We start from the raw sequence: 17,452 nt of genomic DNA, 5'->3' as shown, positions 1-17,452 counted from the left end.
TGTAGTCTTGACATAAAGAGCTGTTAAGATAAAGACGAATATGCTTTTAGTGTTCACTGCCAGGAAGAGTAAACAACCAGGACCTTCGTGATTCTTTTCAAGCTAACGTACCATTCATAGCAGGAGACATTAGCAGCATTTTATCGAGCTGGAATATAACTTTTGACCACAAAGCATCAAAGGTAAGACATACCTTGTGATTTTTGCAGTTGTTTTTCTACTCTTTGGCGGCTAGCTTGTGTGGTTAGCTAGAAGTGCTGAGATTAGCAGAAGCACTAAAGTGGACATGTTGCTGTTTTCGTTACACGTCAGTATTACTGCTTGGGGGGTTTAATTGTCTTTCACTTTGGTGGCAATGCTTGGTAGAGGCTTTTAGCTGAGTTTCTTCCCGTCATTTTGGTGTGCTACGTGTTAGCATTGGTGCTTCCTAGCGTGCTGCTCGATGCCTGTACTGCACGCGTCACGCAGGCCCTGATCACGTGACGAAGAGGTTCGCTCAATAATGAAATAAACTCAAGAGGGTGGGGGGTTAATGAAGTGGTGGTTACATAAGTGTTGGTTATTTCTCTTCTGTTGGTGTCATTTTTATCTTTGCACAAGATTTCAGGGGCTTAAAGGGGAAAAAATATATACTGCTGTTTTTTTTTTTTTTTTACCTGAAACCTGAAAATGTTCTGCTGGCCATCATATTTCACCCATCAGTACACACATAAATCACATGTTTCAAAATGAATTAAAAAAAAACAGACCATATGTATATGTCAATGTAGATTTATATTCACTGAGAATATATTTATTAATTCAAAACATTTGCACGGTTGTATATAGTACAGGGAGTCAACTGACAGGTTTCTCCTACACATATTGTCACCGTTCAACCTGCAGTTTGAATTACGGTGCTTATATGTACTTTACTAGTGTTATTACATTGAAGCAGCTTTCAGGACATAACATGTGTAATGATTTTTTCAGCAGGAGACAATTTATGACATCTACTAGTAGTGCAACACTTAAAACAGACTTTGTCAACATATTTTCTGTACCTGACAAATACCCTCGTTGACCTCATGTATATCTTTAACCCTGAGATTATTTGATAAAGATCCAGCCTGGTTGATCAAGTCGAATTTGTTATCTAATCACAATCAGCCTGTTTGTTTCTGCCCGTTGTGTATTCTCTCTCTCACTAAGGTTTCCAGAGAAAACAGGTGTGCGTCTGAGTCCTCGGGTAGAATTGTCCTCATAGCATCAGCCAGCTGAAACAGATACTCCGTGTTTCGCCCACTTGGACCGGTAGAACTGACAATCTGGTTGGCTATCTCCTCCAGCGGGGCGGGGCCGAGGTAATCCGGACTGTCCTGAGAGCCGATGTAGAGCAGCATCTTGCTCGGCGGCGGAGAGTGTGGTGGACGGGGGTGAAAGGGCACCGTGATGACCTGATAACCACCCTTTTCTCGGTAGTCAAGATAGCTCTTCACTTCCTGCTCCCGGCCCGTCGGCAGCTTGTAGGCAACGCCCCAAACGCACCCCTGAAGACGAGCAAAATAACAAAAACATAGCTAAGTAGGTAGCTTGGCATCTGTGGGAGAGAATCCAGAATGATCAACTCGACACAAAAAATGTTTGGAAGCACTTCATCTTAAAGTCAACGAGAGCTGAACTGATTTTATTCAGCAACAATTTTGATAACAAGTTAATCATCAAAGATACTAAAATTTCACAGACGCTTAGTCTTCTATGATAGGAAACTGAATATGTTTAGCTAATGGACATCAACTTGAAATTGAGGAATAAGCATATTTCCCTATTTCCAGTCTTCATAGACCAAGCTATTCATTGAATAATCAAGAAAAGAAGCTGCAGAGTATGAATGAAAATAATGTTTAGCTAAAGCCGTACCAGTGTTTGCGATCCCAACCTGATGGCAGAAGGACAATGACTTTAAACCTCATCCGTAGCGGTTTTAAAATACTCACGAGTCACCTCTAAATACATGTTTTCTAGGTGCTTACCATGTTCTCACTACTTTACACAATCTGCAGCATCTCTATCTCTTAGGCATCAGCTGCAACACATTATCTCCCATCCAAGGTCAGAATACAATACCCTGTCCTTTCCTTTGTTTCCACTATATCCTCCTCGAATCTCCTTTCCTGCGTAGTAGTACAGCACTTCCTTTCATCAGCATGCGTCTTAGTCTTACATCACGCATGTACGCAAATAATTAAAATATCCAGAATATTGTGACCATCTGCTGTTTAAGCTTTTGATGATCACTTAATTTACTTTAACTTAAAAAAACAACCTCCAATCATTCAGTTGAAAGAACAAGTTGATTTATCAAATGGGTGAAAATTAATCAATACAACATGAATCAATACAAATGTTCATTCATTCATCTTTTAGGTTATTAATCTATCAAAAAATTCTGGTCTCAGCTTCCCCATCGTGATTATTTGCTGCGATCTCTGCTTCAAATTATTATAAACCGATTAAATTGGGTTTTGGAATGTTGGTAAGACAAAACAAGACATCCGAAGACGTCACCTTGGGCTCGCGAAAGTAGGCGAAACCCTTAATTGAGAAAATAATTGCCAAAGTAACAGACGGTGACATTAATCGTTAGTTGCAGCTCTATTAAAAAGTAATGTACGGTGCCAATGAGTTTAGGAAGGGTATGTCTCACCTCAGGATCCTCCACCAGTGTCACCACCCGGCCAGGCTGTAAAGGACACAAAGGGAACGTGTACTTTTACAGCAGCAACAAATACAGTAAAGCAACCTGTTATTATTAAATGATATCATAAAAAAGAATATTTTTGGGAAAAGTTATAATGCAAGCTGCAGTAGCACATACACCTGTAATGTTTAGTATAAGTCCTAAAGGGATATTGGATTATTAAAACCACAATGAGCTGCTGAGGTCTAACTCTTTTTAAAAAGGTGGATAATGACTTGTTCTTACCTAAATGGCAACATCCATACGTCTCTTTCGTATTAACTTACGTCAAAGTAGTAGCAGTGTTACTATAGGGCCAGATATTACTATTATCAGGCCAAACAAGGTGTGTGTGTGTGTGTGTGTGTGTGTGTGTGTGTGTGTGTGTGTGTGTGTGTGTGTGTGTGTGTGTGTAGAGGAGCTCTTTCACACCATGCTTTCCTCAGTAGTTGCCCCTTTTGTCAAAGCAACAATTGAGCCCACCAGACATGGCAACCTTGCATCAGCTATCGCGACCGTTATAATCAGGACGTATATTTATAATACAGGTCCATATGACTCACCTTACCGGGTACTCCCCGGTGGTCGGTGCTGCCCTGCCAAAACCGGCGGCTGAAGCCTTTTATGAAGCCGATCCTTTTTTCCTCGTAAGGAAAATCCACTTTCCATATAAGAGACCCGTAACCGAAAACCCACATGACAAGACGTTAAGCTAACCCTTACGGCGGCGAGGACGGTTAGAACCGGACCGAACTGGCGACGTTGTAGTCTGACAACTAGATTTATCTAACGACAGTCATATCATCATCGTGTTTTTTTGTGTACAGCTGTCACAGTATAGATGTTTTACAGCTGTAGTTACTCATCTCAGCTCTGTCCCGAGGCTAAACTGTCAAGTCATCTTGATTACGTAAGTACGCATACTTCCGCTCAACAATTTTCAGTATAAAGCGCACTTTCCCACCATATCGCGCATTATTGTTGATAACATTCACTATTAAGAGGAGTTATCGGCGTCTGATCATAACACAGTTGTTTTTTACAGCATTGTTTTTTTCTGTACCCAATGTCGTGTCGTTATAGGCACGGCTTCAAGATGTGTTTATTTTATTTTGAAGGCCAGCAGATACGCCGGATGTTTTAAGCTGTTCCAGTTGAAAGTCTGATGGACTCAAGCGAAACCTCTTACCTGACACTGACACCTGTCCAATCCCAACTCTTTCAAGTCTTTTTCTCTCCACCTACCTGTTTTAAAATTAGCAACTTGACATCCAATGTTTGAAAAATGCCCGAAAAGCTTTGAATGGTCAAATCTGAAAATTCCCTCCATTCATTTGAATGGAGAAATAAAGTCTTGGAAACCGTTGAATATCTCTGAAAGTATGAAAGTTATGAATGATAACCTTAACAGCACACATGTCAGAATTTAAAGAAATAATGTTGTTCTTTTTTTAAAATCAGAATAACCTATTGATAAATGTGTCCTAACCTCCAATATCTTCTAGTAGCTTTAACTTTCATAATCACCATTTCATTTATTTTCAAGGAATGTCGACTGAGTTTGTTAAAACAGGAACTGGGACAAATAAGACAGGAACTATGATCAGTCCTGACACCAGGGGGTGCTGACTTTCTATTTCCCTTACTGATTCATTGTACGTTCTCCCAAATAACTCCCCGTGAATGTCGTGTGAGCACTGATTCAGAACCAAACAAAGTGGACAGCCACAGTCTGGCCCGTAATGTCAGCCCCGCCAACAGCTGCTCATCCTCCTGCCTCTGAGAGAAGCTAGTCCGCAAACCTTTTATGTAACTTACCAGCTCTCGAGTTTGAAGAGGCAGATCTGTGTGGTTGAACTCCACAGCTGAGCTGGATAATGGTGCCAACATCTGCCATAAATATATACATGTTAAGACACTAACACCAAACCTGGTGCGGTGGAGCTGCTTACTAAAGGTCAACCGTCTGAGGTGGGAATGTGTGTAAATGTGTGTGAAGTAGCCTATACATAAAAAAATGATGCCACAGCACTTTTTTCTAATTAAAAGCAGGTAAATGGAGCCTGCTGTGAAAACAATGAGCTATTTTTATTAACTATAAACCCCTACAGAGCTATACGGAAGTGTGCTTACGTGCTAAATCCTGCTTCAAATATCTTAAACCGCATGTACACATAATTGTTATCTCATTTGTTTGTGGATCAACAATCACAAAAAAGCTTACAAACTGTCTCGTGGGCCCACCTTTTGTACATTTGTCTTTGACAGGGACACATTTGTGGAGAAATGTTTAGTTTAGTATTTCTCTGGCATATATTTTTATTATGATGACAAACAACAGACTTTTTTTGGGGGGGGGGAATAAACAGTCCCATTCACAGCCTGCTGTCTAAGATAAGAGATTTTTTTTCTTTTATTTGCTCTATTGAAGAAGCATTCAGTATGTGTCTTCACTAGGTGAATTTGGCAAATTTTTTATCTCTTGTTTGGAAGATAGAAAACAAAGACGTTGCAGTAAATGGGAAGATAACCAAAGAGGAATGAATGTGAATAAAATTTACTGGGGGAAAAAATAAAATGTTGTGAGCAAGAAAAACAGCGTCTTTAAACACTGAAGCGTTCCATTCTAATATTGACCGTCAGCAAATAAATGACTTAAAAAATCAAAATTCCACCCTTTGTTCCTGGTGTAACCAAAAGAGTCACACGATAGTCAAACTAAATCAAATATGTAATTATTCCAAAAACAATTAATCAGTGCTGGTACTGTAGGTGGCTTTCCCCCTCATGTCTTCCTCCATTTTCTTCCATTCTCCACGTTACATTAACTTCGTTTGATTCTCATAGACTTCCTCTGTGGCAAGAATATCCCACTTTTAGCCTTTTCTCTTCTGATTATTCATCAGGGAGGTGACCAAGAAAGAAACTCCATCATGATTTTTTCTCTTTATCTGAGTCATTTGTACGCTTTCTTCCTCCTTAAAAGAGCGTCTGCATTTGACTTCCTCTCATTTGATATTTCTTGCATTTAAAGGGATACTCCGCCAAATGTACACATCAAAGTCTGTTTATTTGTCGAGATAAGCGCCACACAGCCTTCCTAAAGGGCTGTATAGTGGCCTCCGAGCTCTCTAAAGTTTGAATCAATAACGGGAGACCGCTCTTCATTGGTTCCTTTTAACCATGACAGCAGTCATTCCCTAATGTAATCAAGCTGATATGGTTACCATGACGACAAAGCTCCCCTAACCTTAATCAATCTTTCCGTAATCTGTCCACGTCTCCAACCCAGTTGTTTTTGTGCCGAGACCAAACCTTTAATTAATTCTACTATGAGTCTGGCATGGACCAACAATGAGTTATGCTGTTTGATTTTTGGAAGACTTGTGTGGGCATTTTCCTGGCAGCATCTGGAGTGATCAGTGTGTCTGGTAGATGGTGTTCATTTGTGTTAAAATATGTACGTTTGTTATGCAAAATGGTGAAATAAGTCATGGTTACGTTTTTGGATTCATACATGATATAAACAGCTGTATCCTGGGTGAAAGTCCTGTGTTTGTTTTACCCATGTTTTTTTTTTTTTTATCTGTTGCTTTCAAGTCCCTCGTTGTGTACAAACAATTTTATTTACACGTGCCCCATTAAGACGGGTTACACTCCCCATGTTTGTTCCCTGAGTGGGTTCTCTTGTTGTTGCTTTTTGCTTATTTTCTCTTTGTTACATTATGCATCGCTGAATGGAGCTGTCAGCATCCAGAACATTGTGTAAGTTTGTTTGTTCCACTCAAAGTTGAAGGCTACATGAGTGTTCACGCTGGCCAGTAATCATTTAATTGCTTGCTATTACACATAGTGAGCAAACATATCCCTGTTGCTTTCCGTCAGTCCATCCTTGTAAAAAAAAATAAATAAATAAAAAGTCGACACCGTCTTTATCTCTTTAACCTGCTCCTTGGAAAGACATCCTTCAGATCGTAGCATCGCTTTTTTCCCACCAGCCACCTAACTAACCTCCGGTATTTAGTGCAGCGATCGAGGTCCACAACATCCATCCAAAGGTCCCCACCATACTGACTCACCCTGCCAGCAGTGGTTGCACGCACACAATAAAGCTCTTGAACTGCTGACTCCGTCTCGGCGGCCACAGTGAGGAATTAGGCAGCCGAGCCATAAAAGTCCACTATATGTAGAGAGCAGAGTTGAGTGGGCCATTTTGGGCTTTCGAAGCATCAGGCTGTTTGATCCATGAACTACTCGTGTGACTCCTGAGATTTTTCCTCACAGGCTCTGTGAATGCAGACACATCTATCTGTACTTGGCTGAGGCTGTGACTCATAACTAATAATGATGTTGTGTGTGAAGAAGATAAGAAAGTCGTTTTTAGGTAGTCAATATTATCTACTTTGACTCAGCGTTTACCACTGCGACTGCAAAAAAGAACTAATTTGTAAAACAAAATGTTGGACCAGCACAAGCACAACCACAAAAAGGCTAATTAGAATAACGGAATGATAATCATATTCACATCAGCATGGCGGATACCCCCCCCCTGTCTTCAAACAACATGTAATAATAGAAATGATGATAAAATAGGTTTCATATAGATGATAAATGCTGTGCTCTTCTTTGTCTTAGCAGCAACAGCCAACATTTAACTTGGTCCATGTGATGAGACACGCTTCTTTTTTATGCTTTTTACGTCAACTCTTCCATATTTGGTTTTACACCTAAATTAGATTATTACTGATCTTATTTTGTTCTAATAATGAACCACAGGCAGCTTTTCCTCATTGGCTGATATCACATGGTAATAGCCCTAAACCTCTGTCAGCAATGCAGTTAACGATTGCTCTTTTTTTTTCTTTTTCTCTCATTGCATTTTTTAAGTTAGATAAATTAAATTGGGGTCATTGTAACCTTTGAAAATTGTGTCTAATCATCATACTTCCTCTATGTGGAGAGTAAAGATATATTCCTCACTTTGAACTGACATCGCTGAGGGGATTTGAGACCCCCAAATTGGTATAAATAAGGCTTAAGTGCAGTTGCTGCAATGGAAACTAATACTCTAAAGCTTCCTCAAGCTTATTAATATATATCTCGAAGTATTTTTGAGAGAACCACGTTATAGCAGACTGATCAGAAGGGACTCCCTTTGTTTGTTTGTTGGATGCAGGATTGCCCAGTTTAAAATGAGCTATCTTGGCAGTAGCAGAAGACTCCACAAATCTATTTGCAGTGAGTGACCAGGAGGATGTGGGATGTAAAAGTGTAAATGCACAAAAAAAGAATAATGGTAATCCATCTCGTTGGATGAGACATTAAAACAACTTAAAAACCACAAATGTGAACCTCGTGATGCTGTTAGAGGAAAATCTATCCAACAGTTGACAAGGCTTCAGAAACATCAGGGGGGTCACTAAAGTCGTGAGGATACGTCGTCTGGAACCCATTCATGTCTGACGTTTAACAACATTCAATAGTTGGACTGACCAACTGACAAAATGTGCCCTGGAATAGATCAGTGCTGACTATGCAGGCAGAACTTTGGGTTGCAAATAAAGCCATACCCCTGAGCCAGCAGGGTTTTTGGATTGGAAGTGGAACAGCCTCGAGTCTTATGTTTAAGAGCGGAGACGAGCCAGAGAGCTGGTGGACGCCGGGCGTGAAGTCAAACTGGAGTCAGGGCCTAAGTGGAGTCATAGCTGCATCAGAGCAGAGCAAGCGCTGGCTCCAATCTGGCCACGGTGGAGAGACGGAGCCACGATCGAGCAAGAAACACGTCGAGGCCGATTCCCATCCCGGAGATGAGTAGGAGTTGATGTCAGAGAGGGGGGAGTCTCGCTTTCACCGAGGAAGAATGAGCTGATGACGAAGAGGACGACGAGTGGAGTCTGAGTTGCGTCAGAGTGGAACCAAGCAGATAATTGCTGGAAAGGAGTCAGCGCAAAGCTGCAGGAGTCTTTACTGGAGTCAGAGGGGGAGCTGGAGGGAGGGAGGAAAATTCAAATGAAGAGGTGTGAGCGGCCGGGGATTCATCAAAGTTTTCTTTCTCTTCTCGCTACATTTTATTCCTTTTATGGTCTTAAAAAATTTTGAATTTAGAGGCAGGGAATAGCGTGAAGCCGACGAGGGTGGGGGAAAAAATCAGTGCTGTCAGTGGATATGTTGAGCTTGGCAGGTGAAGGGGACTGATTTGAGATAATGAAAGGGAGTCTGTCACTCTGGTTGGAGACAGGACATTTTGCTCTGGACACTTGACAGACTCGCTGGCTGCTGGTAGCCACAGAAAAGAACATTTTATTTCCTCGCTGTAAATATTGTCATCTGCTGTTCTTATTCTGACCGTAAAACCGTGCTGCTTCAGAGCCAAAACCCAACCAGTCATTAATAACGTTTTTCTAAATGAAATCATTTGCTTTAGCAGCGGGCTGTAAAGCACAGTTTTCTCCTTTTGACATCCTACAATGTGTTGCCCCTCAGTGAATGTCATTTTCCTCTTTATCTGAAAAAAAGACATCCTTTGCTTTCAGAATTCTCCTTTTTGGGGATATATTCTCTGAACGTTATTCCCCACTTGAAAAAACCATCAATGAGTGCATGTTTTGTCAATGGATTGTCATGAAATTTGGGAATGATTTTCATGGTTACCAGAAGATGGATCCTTATGACATTTGCTCTTAAGTGGCAGCAGGTTTAAAGCTTTCACCTATCCTGTAAAACATCTCAATGGATTGATTGGCATTCATTCATGTCCCCCTGAGGATGAACTGTACTTTGATCCCCCATCTTTTCTTCAAGCGCCAGCATCAGGTCAAAACATTATGTCCTGCTTTTAGTCTCTTTACAGATGCACCTCAAGGTCTCTATCTCACTGACCCATTCTTCTCTCAGCCTCAGCTTTGTGTTGCGTTTATTCAAAACTATTTTTTTCCACAACCATAGGTCTGACGGAGGAGATTACGCGTAAAGGCATATCTGAAATAGTAGTCCATGGTGCATCTAGTCATTATACTGATAACGCTACAATGAACACGATGACATCACATTGATAAAGCGCTGAAAGGGAGTCAGAACGTGTCAAATGTGGGATATAATGTATAAAATTTGTCAAACTAAATTCAAAGCGCATTCATAAGGAGTTATGACAGACTGAGTAAAGGGAAGTCTTGTTGAATTATGAAGGATTTTGATTCATGTTCTTTATAGTAGTCGGTGACTGTAATGATGAACAGCAGATGCATTTCCCCTTTCACTGATTTAACTACTGAGTATTTCTATAATCAGCTGATTATAACAGAGTTTCATATCAATTACACAGCGCTGCTGATTTAATCTCCAGGGACAATATCACTTAAAGAAGAATTCAAGAATTTTAGTAAATATATTTATTTGGTGTTGAATGAAAAGAACACCACTGTCTTTCTGTTAAACCAGTGGTTAGAACTGACTGGGTAGCTTAGCTTAGCATAAAGACAACATGTCCAAAAGCTAAAAAAAAGTGTCTTCCAGCACACCTTAAACTCACTAATTAACATGTGATGTGTTGTGATTGTTTGATTGTTAAATCACCTGACAGTTTTAGTTTTTGGGGAAACCACAAGTTGTTTTTCTCTACAGATGCAACAACTAATAAGATATGTTTGTGTTAATCGGTGAGCTTTAGATGTGCTGTTGTTCACAAATAAACACCACATTTGGGATTTCTGAAGTGAATGCAAACGGGCGGCAGTAAAAAGTGAATGTTAGACTGTAAATAACGGTGGGTATAAGCAACAAGGTTGTAAAGGCAGCCTCTGAAATCTTTTGAGATTGTGTTAACCGCTGACCTTATTTCAGGCGTCTAACCAAAAACCCATTCAGAAACCCATCAACTTTGAGACGAGGGGAACCGTAAGTGCATGAACGCTAACTCATTCCTGGGTTTTAGGACTCATTCCTGCAGCACTCTGTTATGAATTCTGCTCAGTTGAAGGCATGACGAGCTCTACTCGGCTCTCTGATTGGCTATTAAGCTACTCGGGGCCTTCATTGGTTAGATTGGTTAGGTTTGGCATTCGGAGTGAGATTGATTGGGTTCGGGTACGAATATCAGGATAAGTTAATCAGAGGCCTTCACCATAGGAGGACTTGGAATATCTCCTCCCAGCTGTCGCCTGCTTGTTTAGCGTACATAGAAATGTGGAACCTATCTTAAGATCTAATTCCTGGCAACAGTAAGAGACAGGAGACGGGCTGTACATTATGCACAAATGCATCCCTAAACCTGACATGACCAACGTCATTTTTCATTCCAAAGTATTTCGACACATATTGACATTTTCATTATCCGTAAATGAAAATGCATCCATTTTACGCGACTGCCTTGGACCTATTACCCGCTTAACAGACTCCCTTTTCTTTCACCCACCATCTCCTCTTTGTGTTTCATTCCATCGTGGGGCGTACGTTGTAAGTGCTGATCCGGAGGCACAAATGGAAGGGAACCAGTTTGTAGCTTGCAGTGATGAGGTGGCCGTGACTGTGTGATGGGTCAGATTGGAAATTTAGCCGGGGCCGCCCGGGAAGGTAATTGTTTTCCAGGGATCGCAAGGGTTACATGGGAAAGCTAAAGGAAGAAAGAGGGAATGAGCCTGGAGACCGGAGAGGCAGGGTGTGAGTAGGTAGGTGACATAAAGAGCCATCTCCTCCTCCTCCTCCTCTTCTTCTGTCATTTGTATCACTCTGTCCCTCCTCCTCCTCTCCTCCCGTTCCTTGTCCTTATCAGATAAGCGAGGACGCCTTCTTTCTAATGGTGCTACTAGACATCTCCAATAACTATGTGTGTGCTCATGTGTGTGCCTGCGCGTGCGTTTTCATGACAGTTATGGGAGCTTGTCATCGTGCTCCTCTAGATCAATGGAGCGCAGTTGCCTAGCAACCTGCTGATCGGGAGGAAGGGGGCGGGGGAGAGAGAGAGAGAGAGAGAGAGAGAGAGAGAGAGGCATGAGATTAGAAAAGAGAGGTCTGGAGAGGGAAGGGAAGAAGGGAGAGAAGTGGGTGAGATCAACAGTAAAGAATGCTGTGGTTGGCTGACAGGAAATAAGACAGTAGAGCTTAGCATCTCGAATCTGTCTTTGTGTGTGGAGAGGAGGCTGAAGAGGAAGGAGGGGGGAGGAACGCAGGGTGTGAATGCATGAATCGTGCGTATGTGCGAGTGCGTGCAACAGTAGTTTTTGGACTGATGAGTTGATGTTGATACTATCGCGCTGAAATAGAACATCAAAGCGCTACCATGGTGACGCCAGCAGCACACACTCTCTCATTTAGTTGCTGATTTAATTATCTTTATCTTAAAGGGGAACAAAGTGGTTAAACGCACTGCGTTGGGAGGGAGCGGCGGTAGAGATAAACAGCAGGGAGTGAGCGGGAGGAGGTGGGGGTAAAAATGGAGAGGGAACTTGGAGGGAGATGAATTTAGACAGGAGGAAATGAGGAGAGGGGAGAGAGAGAGAGAGACGGGCGTTAAGAAGGAGATGGGAGGAGAGAGTGTGGATTAAACTAGAGCGAAAGAGAGAGATGGATGGAAAGAGAGTCTGATGATCAGGTGTTGGTTGGCCGCAAGAGAGATGCGCACATATGCTCCAGATCGCCGATGATATTTACACAGTCTCCCCTCTCGGTGCCAGGAAGGAGGAGGAGGATACGGGGGTCTGAAGGGGAGGATGGGGTTGTCATTATAAACGGAGGGAGGGAGGGAGGGAGGGAGGGAGGAATAGCTGTACATCGGAGGGGTATACTCTGTGACTCCGTTAGAATAACATGTGGAGGCAGAGTGGCTGTTAAACTTTATGGAGGATTGAAAATGGACAATTAGCATCTCAACGATCTCACTGTCACCTGGATCATTCTCCCCCCCGTTGTCATAGTAACCCTCCTCTCCCTGCTCACACTTCCTAATTCATGCTACCCCTCTCTGCATTGGCCTAAGTGCACATACCTGGACCTTTTTTACACTCTTGCACAAACACACAGACACACACAAATGGGCCACTTTGTGTGTATAATCAATGCAAACTATATTTTGTCTGCTGTGTCCAGACAATAGAGTGCATCCAACTTCGTGGGGAACAGTTTGAAGCCATTCCTGGTTCAATACGACCAAGCCATCATGCACAGGGCAACGTCTGTAAAGAAATGTTTGAGAAGTGTGGAAGAGCTTGCCCTGCGCTGATTTCCACGCCGTCCAACACCTTTAGGATTAAACCGGAAGGCAGAGCTCGGCCTTATCACCCAGCATCCCTACTCCTACCTCACAAAAGGAGCAACACCTGCAAGCCGGTTCCAGCTGGCACCTGCGTGACTACATACGCGTTTCACACACTTCAATCTCCATATCATCCATCAACAACGCTCCCTTCCAAATTTGGCGGTCCATTTGAGCGGCGGAAATGTACTATCTCCCCCCCCTCCCGCCTTATCAATGCAAACTGCTGCCCCTGCATCAGCATTGCAGGCAGATCCATCAGCCGCGGCGTACACCCGCGGGTCGGAGTCTAGACACCGAGCTCTTGTGTTCTGCTGTCATAACACACATTTGAAACACGAGTTGTCTGACTGAAATACGCATGTGGCTGAACGGGAGCAAATCTCTGCAGTTGGGTTTCAAAATCCCTCGAGTGGCCTCCACAGAGGAGCGGGATCCTTCTCCACCGCAGTCATTTGGACTTTGCACAGGTGTGACTAATAACATTAACGATGGCTCATCTGTCTTATCCGGTGTCTTTCAGCAGAATCTATCAGCGGTTTTTCTCACAGTGACTTACCTAGATGGTTGGCGTAGATAATAAACACGGATGTATTTCAAATGGATGGAAGGCTACTACGAGGACAACCATACGTCCTGCGTTTTCAACATTCGCCGTAACTACGAGCAACCGCGTACGCTCAGCTGAGAACGTCATCAAACTTTGAAACAGTCTATATCGATGTATCGATTTAATGATTGGGCATCTGCATACTTTAAGCTGTACAGTGTGTGTGTGTGTGTGTGTGTGTGTGTGTGTGTGTGTGTGTGTGTGTGTGTGTGTGTGTGTGTGTGTGTGTGTGTGTGTGTGTGTGTGTGTGTGTGTGTGTGTGTGTGGGGGGGGGGGTATACAGTGTTTGGGGTCAGGTATGCAGTATTATCCACTTTATTTGACCCCTTCCTTTTTGCTCTGTGAGGTCCCCCGTAGCTCCAGGCGGAATGTGCTGTGCAGTTATGACATTTTTCGAGGCCACGGGGGGGTCAAAGGTCATAGGTGAAAGGCAACAATGTCTTCCTTGTTACTGGTTTCCAGGTTCATTAGCCGCTCTGAAAGTCTGTTCCACTGCACAAATCTGCTCTGACCCTTGACCCCTTACTGTAGGGCATGCAACGCCGCGGGCTGAGAGTGGCTGCATCGCTATGACTACCAGTGGCTGCTTGTAGGTCAAGATTTATGGTCATTCTGATGCGCTCAGACACACTCGAAGCCTTGCACACGCACACACACATAAACGTAAATCAGTGGTGCAAGGGCTAATGAACTATGGATCTTGAGGGGTTTTTTTTCTTCCAGTTGGCCACACATGTAAGCAAGCCCGCACCTCACACACACACACACACACACACACCTCACACACCTTTCTCTCCTCTCATCAACCTCTTCACCCTCCCACGCAAACACCAATCTGACTAGCTTTGTTGGCTCTTGTCAGTCACTCTCCATCTGCTGGTCAGATGATCAATGCTAATGCCTGTTGAGAGTTCTAATGACACACAGATCTATAGGTAGATGGACTACACATTGGCGCTCGCGTGTGTGTGTGTGTGTGTGTGTGTGTGTGTGTGTGTGTGTGTGTGTGTGTGTCCACCTGTCCACCTGTGCATGCGTGTGGTCATGCGTGTGTGCATGTTTGTGCACATGAGCTAATGTTATTTGGGTTTAGAAATTGCAATCCTTTGATGAGGACAGGTCAGTGCTATTGTTATAAATGAGAGTAAGATTGCAGGGAGGTGACCTCTCCTACCTCACACTCACACACACACACACACTCACACACACATGTACACACATGCGCACGTGGCTGTTTGCACTATTGGCAAGTGGAATTAGTAAATGTATGAGCTACACAGAAACTCATTACAACACGATTAGAGACAAACCTCCCATTTAATCTCATTTAGAAAAGGGTGGTTGCCTGTCAAACACACCCGTGCACACACACACACACACACACACACTAACTCACTTATGTGCATACACAAATACACACACGTACTTACAAAAAGACCAACCTCCGCGTATGAATGACAGCAGGGGTGTTTCTCTGACTCATAAAATGATAGCCTTATAATCACATGTTCACACCACAGTGTAAGTACGGTGTTTTTTAAAAAAAGCACATAATCCCACTGTTTATATCATGCCACCGCTAAAGAAACAGAGATTTCTCCACATGTGGCACTTTCGACTCCTCCCTCACCTCCCTCTGTACGTTTGTCACCGTTCACACAACAAACGAGGTAGACCTCACCGTCTCCAGCTCGGCTCCAACCGCTGTACCACAAACTGACATAAATGCAAGCACAAAATAAAACACACACACGCACACATACCCACTGTATGCTGACAGATGGGTTTTTATTTTTGGCTGTATATTCTCACTGCTGGCAGTTCAGACACACACACACACACACAAATATAAAAAGAAAATATGTATACACACACACATATACAGTGACCTTCTCTCTGCTGAGTAGGCAAAGAGTCAGGGGTCACTGCCTGCTGTCAGCCTGTCAGAGGCAGAGAGGAAGGGAGAGGGGAAGTGAGAAAGGGACGGAGGAAGAGCAAACGTGGTTCGGAGGAATGTACAGAATGAAGCTCCTCCGCCTCATCATTCAATAAAGACTAATGCAATCAGAGGCAGCCCACATCTGTCACGGTTAATGGTGGCTGATAGAGTCGCAGCAATTTAAAATGCTCATGCTATAATGCATTTCCCGTTGCCTCTTACAGACTGATGATGCATCACGTCACGCCTTGATGGCTGTTGCAGAAACAGATAACCTGCTCTGCCGCATGCCGAGTGAGGCCTCCATTATGCCTGACCATTTTACTCTATTTTTATCTTAATCGGTTACAAAGAAGTTTCATTACGCAAATCCATTTAAAAAAAACAACAAAAAAAACAGAAGTTACCTGAAGTTTAATCTTTATTTTAATTATTCGCATAATTATATCCCCTGTTATGATCTCATCAAGCAAAAGCAATGCCCCCCATAAAGGCTGCGTCACTTTAGCGATCACTTCATTTTTTTCAATGTGAAAAATGTGAACGTCTTATAATGAAAGAGTCCAAAAAAATGTATTTTCTAAAAACAAACAAACAAAAAAAAAAAACGTTAGTGTAATGAGATTCTTTCCACCTGCTTCCAAGATAAATCAATCTGTTTCCAGAATTTAAAAACAAGCAAAAACCTACAACTTTAATTTGCTTTAAGCAGTAATTAATGCAGAATTGTACCTTTATCTTTGAGAATGCCTCTCACTGAGAAAATGTTCCTACCACAATGTTCCGTGGCGTTTTTCATTGCACGCTGAAGAGATGGAAGAACGTTATTATTTGATAATGCCATTTGGTCCAAAAGGTCAGCCTGGCCCGGGGATGATGGGGGAGGGGGGGAGGGAGAGAGAGAGAATTTAAGGGGGTTTGTTGAGGAGTGGTGGTGGTGGTGGTGGTCAGTCCAATTGGATACCAGGCGCTGATGTTGAGATAGTTTCCATAGTAACTCCTCCTCCTCCTCCTCCACCCAGTCTCATTCTCCCCACTTCCCTCTCTAACACTCCCCTCACACATAACAGCAAAAACATGTGCACAACTGCATGCTTAGCCCAGCGCTGGTATCCCGCCCCCCCCCCCCTAATATCTGTTGCTCAAATCAATTTGAGCCTTCATGTTCCAGCTGTGTGGTCATACCATATATATATCAGCTAACTACACCGAGATGGCCAGTCGTCATTGCCTTGCTGGAGGAAACAAATAGCAACAAAGAGCCAGTACAGACTGTACAATCCGCCGCAAACACACACAAAGATAGACACGACAGCGGCTGCACAAACAAGAACCGGAGTGATATACGCGTATGTGTAGTGGATGGCTACACACACCGTTACGTGCCGGCTGCCGCTCCATTCACCGTTTCTTTATTGTATCTTGAATCAGCATCTCCGATCAGGTCAGGGCTGTTCTTTTTACAGGAGGCCTCAGCCTTCGGTTGCCAATATTCTAGCTCTAGTACTCCTCCTCCTCCTTCAGCTCCAGCATTCAATGAAGGTGAGTGTTAAAGCAGAGTAAAAGGAGTAAAGCAGATGTGCCGGCTAGTCGGACACAGACATGTACAGATTGGGGGAGAGAAGGAGAGAGGGGGGGCGGGACAGCAGCTGGCCCAGGGTGCCCAGGGAGAGCACCTCTGAGCTTGGTTCGACACAGCTGGAGTCCCTCCCTGGGACAGGCTGGAAAAAAAGTGTGTGTGTGTTTGCCTGGGATTTGCATGGGGTTGTGTGTGCGTGTGTGTTTTGGAATATTTGTAGTAGCCTGGATGTAAATACACATGCCTAAACACACACCTCAGTGGGAACCGTATACAATGTATGGCCAAAAGTGTGTGGACACTCTTCTGGGAGGGTTATTCATGAGATTTGGGGAACCTGACTGCCGGGATTTCTTCCC

At 43.2% G+C, this 17,452-nt stretch overlaps 1 protein-coding gene across 1 annotated transcript; it reads right to left on the bottom strand.

Moving 5' to 3' along the window:
* Positions 1–763: 763 nt before the first annotated feature.
* On the bottom strand, positions 764–3,623 carry chac2 (ChaC, cation transport regulator homolog 2 (E. coli)). Its single transcript, XM_084039717.1, has 3 exons — positions 3,283–3,623; positions 2,687–2,722; positions 764–1,529 (listed from the first exon to the last, which is right to left on the bottom strand). Exons 1-3 carry the CDS (start codon positions 3,415–3,417, stop codon positions 1,146–1,148), a joined length of 555 nt encoding a protein of 184 aa, XP_083895843.1. The 5' UTR covers positions 3,418–3,623; the 3' UTR covers positions 764–1,145.
* Between the last annotated feature and the right edge of the window lie 13,829 nt (positions 3,624–17,452).

This window comes from Eutrigla gurnardus, assembly GCF_963514095.1.
Source record: "Eutrigla gurnardus genome assembly, chromosome: 22".
Lineage (NCBI taxonomy): Eukaryota > Metazoa > Chordata > Actinopteri > Perciformes > Triglidae > Eutrigla > Eutrigla gurnardus.
Note: the sequence above shows the minus strand (reverse complement) of the source record. Positions and strands in the feature narration are given on the sequence as shown.

Coding starts and splice junctions, on each gene's coding strand:
- chac2 (XM_084039717.1), bottom strand. CDS start 3,417: ATGTGGGTTTTCGGTTACGGGTCTCTTATATGGAAAGTGGATTTTCCT. Junction 2,723..3,282: donor ACCGGGGAGTACCCGGTAAG/GTGAGTCATATG, acceptor TGTCCTTTACAG/CCTGGCCGGGTGGTGACACT. Junction 1,530..2,686: donor CACTGGTGGAGGATCCTGAG/GTGAGACATACC, acceptor GCTCGTCTTCAG/GGGTGCGTTTGGGGCGTTGC.